The sequence below is a fragment of the Sphaeroforma arctica genome (genome assembly GCF_001186125.1).
Source record: "Sphaeroforma arctica JP610 unplaced genomic scaffold supercont1.1445, whole genome shotgun sequence".
Lineage (NCBI taxonomy): Eukaryota > Ichthyosporea > Ichthyophonida > Sphaeroforma > Sphaeroforma arctica.
The window spans coordinates 8,937-15,032 of record NW_014039113.1 but is presented as its reverse complement, the minus strand read 5'-3'; the positions used below and the strand labels follow the sequence as shown (position 1 = coordinate 15,032).

The 6,096-nt window shown below is 45.4% G+C and overlaps 2 protein-coding genes across 2 annotated transcripts in view; one reads left to right on the top strand and one right to left on the bottom strand.

Annotated features, from left to right (window-relative positions):
* Window positions 1–434: 434 nt before the first annotated feature.
* On the top strand, window positions 435–2,529 carry SARC_10928 (hypothetical protein; the record flags this gene model as incomplete). Its single annotated transcript, XM_014295008.1, has 5 exons — window positions 435–503; window positions 611–694; window positions 905–1,025; window positions 1,247–1,582; window positions 1,923–2,529. Coding segments are annotated over 5 exons (637 nt in total), but the record flags the coding sequence as incomplete, so codon positions are not given.
* A 19-nt stretch (window positions 2,530–2,548) lies between these two features.
* The window catches only part of SARC_10927 (hypothetical protein), a 4,632-nt gene continuing 1,084 nt past the window's right edge, over window positions 2,549–6,096 (bottom strand). The window contains exons 2-7 of the mRNA XM_014295007.1: window positions 5,407–5,736; window positions 4,828–5,005; window positions 4,413–4,701; window positions 3,815–4,043; window positions 3,288–3,423; window positions 2,549–2,767 (exon numbers count right to left, since the gene is read on the bottom strand). Coding sequence (XP_014150482.1) covers window positions 2,703–2,767; window positions 3,288–3,423; window positions 3,815–4,043; window positions 4,413–4,701; window positions 4,828–5,005; window positions 5,407–5,736 — 1,227 coding nt within the window. The 3' untranslated portion in view covers window positions 2,549–2,702. The remainder of the gene's footprint in view (window positions 2,768–3,287; window positions 3,424–3,814; window positions 4,044–4,412; window positions 4,702–4,827; window positions 5,006–5,406; window positions 5,737–6,096) is intronic.

Below are 6,096 nucleotides of genomic sequence, written 5' to 3'. Positions count from 1 at the left end.
TATATATATATGTGTGTGTATATACGTATATATATATATATATATATATATATATATGTGTATTATTTTTTGGATCTATTATAGTGATATAGTTAATGGGGACGCACGATGCACGTGTACATGGAATATTGTTCTTCACATCATCGCACTCCGATACACTTCTTCGCAACCTTTAATTGCACGCACTTAAGCTAAGTGAACGCTACTACAGATATATATGACGTACGAGTGGCAACGAATTATATCGGGTTAATGTAACAATATTTCTGTGGGTGTGCGCCACCCTGATAAACGCTTTAACGAGAGTCGTCTATTTGTTCTTCACGTAGGGCGTATTCTGTCGGGTATCTGTGTGAGTTCAAGTGCTCTATTTTAGTTGATCACTGCCGTTAGCGTGTATAATGTACTATCTCCCGCCTTTGTTCTTACCAATAGGGGACGAAGGAGGATCCTAAGACAAAATTATTCAATTACAAGACGAAAGCAATAAACCCGACCACGAGGTGAGAGCGTACTTTGTTTGCCGCCGTAGTCCTTGTTGATTTTAATATACTTCTTGGTAGTTTCCACCAGTTTATTTGCTCACCAGCATCCATGTCACCGTTTTCAGCTACAAGAATTACAAAATTCGGGAGGAATTGCGCGACTTCCACGAGCACATTTCGCAAGTGTCAGACACACAGTTCGACGACGGGTATGTCATTACTGTCCGGCTGAATTCTAAACCACAGTGTGTCAATGTTGCCCACACTTTTAATCGATCAATTGACTTTTGCAATCGATCCCTGTCTTGTGGCATGAGTTTTAGGAATGCGTGTAGGCCTGTTGGTATGCGCTTTTCCTTGCATATTCCCCCGCATACGCTTACACCCACCCCACCCACCCATACACTCCCACTCTGCAGGTCATTGACGCATATCCCGACTGTGCCATACGAGTTCTCAACTGGATACGAGGCTAACATTGGTGCGACGAGGTTCCAGACACCCGGGGTACTTTTTAACCCGGCGGCATCGTTACCCTCCGTAAGTGCTCTGTAACTCTAGCCTTGCAAAACGTAGCTATTCGCGTCAAATCTTCACTTCTTCAAATCTCAACTTTACTATGCAAAGTACCAGCCAATAGTTGTGGTGGTACATTTTCCAGCACTCAACAGAAGCATTCTTAACTAAGGTATGTCCTTTGTTGTGCAACGGGTATATACATTCTGATTTTGCTCTGCCAAATGGGGCGCATCTATCTACAGACCGGAAGAAACCTACTCGACTTGAACGACCCGAAATACAACATGGGCATCTCAGAGCTGATTATGCATTCGGTCAGCAAATGCGATCCGGATATCCACTCGCACCTCTACAACAACATTGTCATCTCCGGGGGTACGACGCTTATACCCGGGTTTGTGGATAGGCTCCAGAACGACCTGACCAGTAAGATCCCAGTGGGTATGAAGGTGAGGCTTGTGTACGCCTCGGGGCAAGAACGCAGGCATAGTTCGTGGATTGGGGGCTCTATTCTGGGTTGTCTGGGTGCCTTCCAGCAGATGTGGATCAGCAAACAGGAATATGAGGAATCTGGCGCGGTATGGCAAATTCGTATAGTCTAGTCACCGCTTGTTATTCACCCAGTTACTTCGTTTCGTTTATTCGGTTTTCTATGCGCTGCTGTGGCTTAGTCTGATTCGGTGCAGTCCTTCGGACTAAGTTGTGTGTAAGCGCAAAAAATGGCGGGTACAGCTGTTTACAGGGACTAAGATTCAGATACATCGTGTGGGCATGTGGTGTCAAGCATCCGTACCACATCCCTAAAGCACATCACTTGTTTTTTCGAAGGTTGGGATGCACACCCAACTGCATCTGATTTTAGGAAGTCTAACCAGGGAAACGCCGCTAACTAAAATCATATTTCACTTCTCATCACAGAGCTTCGTTGAAAAGAAGTGTGCATAATACTCGGACGGTATGGTCTATCATACGGGTTCACATAATCTTCATAGCAATCGTGGTAGGTGACATACAACTGCACCGAGACAGTTACGATATCGCACCTGGTACCGTCTGCAGTGGTACACTCCGATGCGCGTCAGTAGTCATACTTGATGTATGGGGGGGCCTTCGGCTTGCTGCACTCATAAAGTGTTTACCTTCGTATACATCTCTATCGAGCCTGTTGTGAAGTCGGTGCAATGCTCATCGCAGCGTGTCGGCCTGTTAGTAAGTATCACTGTGTGTCATACAACGGCGCTCAGGACGATGTCTTAGTCTCCCAATATTGAGTTATGGTCCGGTTGTTGCCAATATCGATCAATCGGAAATATCAGTTTGTCACACACCGCACAGTCCACTGGGCCCTGAACGGCAAAACTCGGGGACCCTTATTAGGTCGCAACCAACTCGAAGTACAAATTGGGATAGTAGTTGCTATTCCTAACTGCTGGCGTGCGAACAATGTGCTTTAGCGAACTGGAAAACTTATCCCGCATACCCGCTTGACTCCTTTGACATATTCGCTAAAAGGTCAATAAACAGCAATTGAGTCAACAAGGTAATGCAGATTGACCGTTTATTTGGTTTATGGTTTTCCGCTTGTACCTGAATTAACTTATTTATACATAGCAGAAAGACTGAAAGCGAACTCGTTGTTCGGTCCCGCCTCCATTACATCACGCTTGCGCGCTAGAGATGCTGAGTAATGGGCATTCTCTACTCCCAAGAACCCGGTTGCCCAGTGTTGTCCAGCAAACTTTGGAAGGTATTTCCCTTGACATCTGTGTAGTAAAAATAAAAGGATGAATTATGTTCCATGATTGACAGCGAGTTCAAATCTCGGATCTCCGGATAAAAAACGATACAGGCTTCTCTCTGTCATGCATGGGAACCACTCCGGGCTTTAGCCAGTATTATTAACAGCATAGAAACTACCCTGAATTTGTAATCTAGCACATGCAATTGCAAAACACGGGTAAACCAATTCACATGAGCAGAGTACGCGCCCATACAATATGGGTTGAGAACAGCCGCATGCCGGTGCACACATAAATCGATGGTTTGAGAATGATCGGATAGGCAATCAATATCGTGCATATGACTTATAAAGGCTGTAATGAACCGTGCTCAATTGCTACTAATGTGTACTGACAACACAGCAATACACTGACGTGTAAACACAAACCAAATTCATTCACTCAAGTCATTTCCAACCACTCTTAACTTGCCCACGTGCAAGTACTGCGCAAGTACTGCGGGTTGAGCAACAAATCGATTGTTACATTGTTGAAGTACACTCACCGACTTTCTTGCGCTCCGAGACACTTTTGGCGATGGGGATGTGCACGAACTGAGCGTTGAGCATGCCCACGATGGCTCCGGTCTTACCGGCCATGGCGGCATGAGTGGCCATCTGCGCCAGCTGAACGCAGAACACCTGTTGAGTGCAGGGCTGGTCATGAGTTAACTGGCACGGTATCCCGTCTGTTTGACTGGACACAAACCAATGGCGATCAGTGTGGAAAAAAAACGTATCACATTCCGCAAGTGGACATTTATGTATGTTCTAGAAATTCGAATTCATGTACGACAATGTAAAAGGCGCATCTATATTTGAACACAACGTCAAAGGGCGCAAGTTGTATTTTGTCAACAACGAGCTTGTTATAACGCGAGGCTCATGTAGTTTTGATAATCTAGGTGATGTCTTCAGCCATAAGTTTTCCGGAACAGGAGCTAGACGCAAGTGTTAGATGCAAGTCACACAGGCAATCTCAATCCTTCCCATTTGTAGTACTGACATCTAACTGCATACAGATTGTACGTACTGAATCACTGGCGTTTGTGGGAGCGGATCGGATGGTGTAGGAAGGATCGATATACTTGATGGTGACATCGATTTTCTTCTCCTTCATTATCGCGCCGAGTCTATCTCTGAGCAGGACACCAATATCTCCATATTTGACATTGCCGGAGGCATCTGTACCTTCAGACTTGAAGTTGTCTTGCCCCGCCCCCTCGGCGACGACTATGACACAGTGGTCACGTGTTTTGAACCTCGAATTGTCAGAAATGGCAGAGTCAAAGTTAGCTCCTCCCTCAGGACCCAGCGTGTGTCTGAGCCGGTTAACAATTACACTGCGACACGAATGAGTATATCACAGTGCCAGTCATCACTTAAGAGTCGTTCGCGACTATGAAAGATATATTGAAGCGAATGCTGACGTGATGAGAAAAATATATACACAGTTAAATGACAATAGGCAGAAGGTATCGATACATGCGCAACAACTTCGAGTGCATTCGACTCGAAGGATCAAGTACACTGTGGTAGTACTACAACACAGCACAGCACTGCTGTCCAACCGTGTCTCAAAATATTTCACAAAGAATCAAAACTAATCACAAAATATCCTGACTTCTTACCGGTTCTCAATATAATCCGCAATCTTCGAGATCTTAAAGGGAGTTTCAGGAAGCAGGCAGATGTTCGTATCACAATTCGCCAGAGACGCATGCAGCGCGATGAAACCGCTATCCCGCCCCATCAGCTTGACGATTCCGATACCATTGCGTGCTCCACGAGCCTCCTCGTGCGCAGCCTGTATAGACGCTTGGGCCAATTCGACGGCGGTCTCGAACCCGAATGTTCGCTCGACAAAGGCAACATCGTTGTCGATGGTTTTGGGCACTCCGATGCACGCGATAGGGACGCCTGTATATGGTGTGAAAGAGCTCAGAAGTACAACATCTCACCAAACACGCGGGAGTGGACATAAGGATGTTGCATGGCTCTAGGTATGGGTCCACTTGATATGAATATCTGTAACGTCACACATACCACGCTTCTCGCATTCGTTGGAGATGGCATCGGCGCCCTTCTGTGTACCGTCACCGCCGATGGTGAAGAGGATGTCAATTTTCTTATCCTGCAGGAAATCGACCATGGTGCTGACGGATTGGCCTCCTCGCGAGCTACCAAGCAATGTGCCTCCAAATCGGTGAACTTCCGCTACTCGCTGGTGAAATAGGGTACATTGCATTGTCAAAATTTGTTTTAGTAAGCAAAGTCGAAGGGTCGTATATACATGGGGTGAATATCACAGGACACCTGCGGTAGCATTTGACCGTATCAAGTCATTCTTCCTTCAGAAATGTCCACAATAGAATATAATTGGAATGGAGATTGATATGGAACACCTTGTGAAAAGTAATCTTGTAGACCCCTACCCTCCCGCTGCCTGCGCATTCTACCATGTGTAATTTCATATCGAACTCACGACTGCTAGACTTTAAAACCCGCGTATCTTACTGATGCCTGTCAATTACAGCAAAATGCGAGTAAGCTACTAACACTTTTTGGCACCTTTTCAAACAGTGATTCCTCTGAGTTCTGTCAGACCAGCATGGTCATGCATACCTTGGGATTGAGATCAATCTCCTGAGATGTCTCCGGGTTCAAGCCCTCATACCCGTACTTGAATCCAGTTATGCTACGGATGCCATACCGGTGCCACAAGCACATGACAAGCGCACGTATAACGTTATTGAGCCCCGGACACAGACCGCCACATGTGACCACACCCACGCGCGTGTTTTTAGGGTCAAAGAACAGTTTTTGGCGGGGCCCGGCTTTCTCAACAAAGGTGAAGCTGTTTGTGAGAATGTCCATATCCAGGGTCGACGTCGCGATGACACCATCGTCGTCATCGTACCACTCTACACAGTCCAGAGGGCTATCAAATGTCGCCTGCCACAAAGAAATACCATCATAAATGATCAATAAGCCTTCATCGGTTACCGGGTGAACAGAATTAAAATCATCGATTCATTTGCGGTTATTTATTGCAAGCCCTTGCAACTCAACTGACAGGTTTCTTGAATACATGGATATGTACACATAGCCATGGAATTCTACATGAAGATATGCATAAAAAAATACACACGCACACACAACACACACACACATATATATATATATATATATATAATATGCATATACGTGATATAGAAACACAGAAACAAACACAGAAAAGGCACATACACGCTTCTATATATTTATAATAATATGATAATACAATGCACACAAACACACACACACGGCATATAT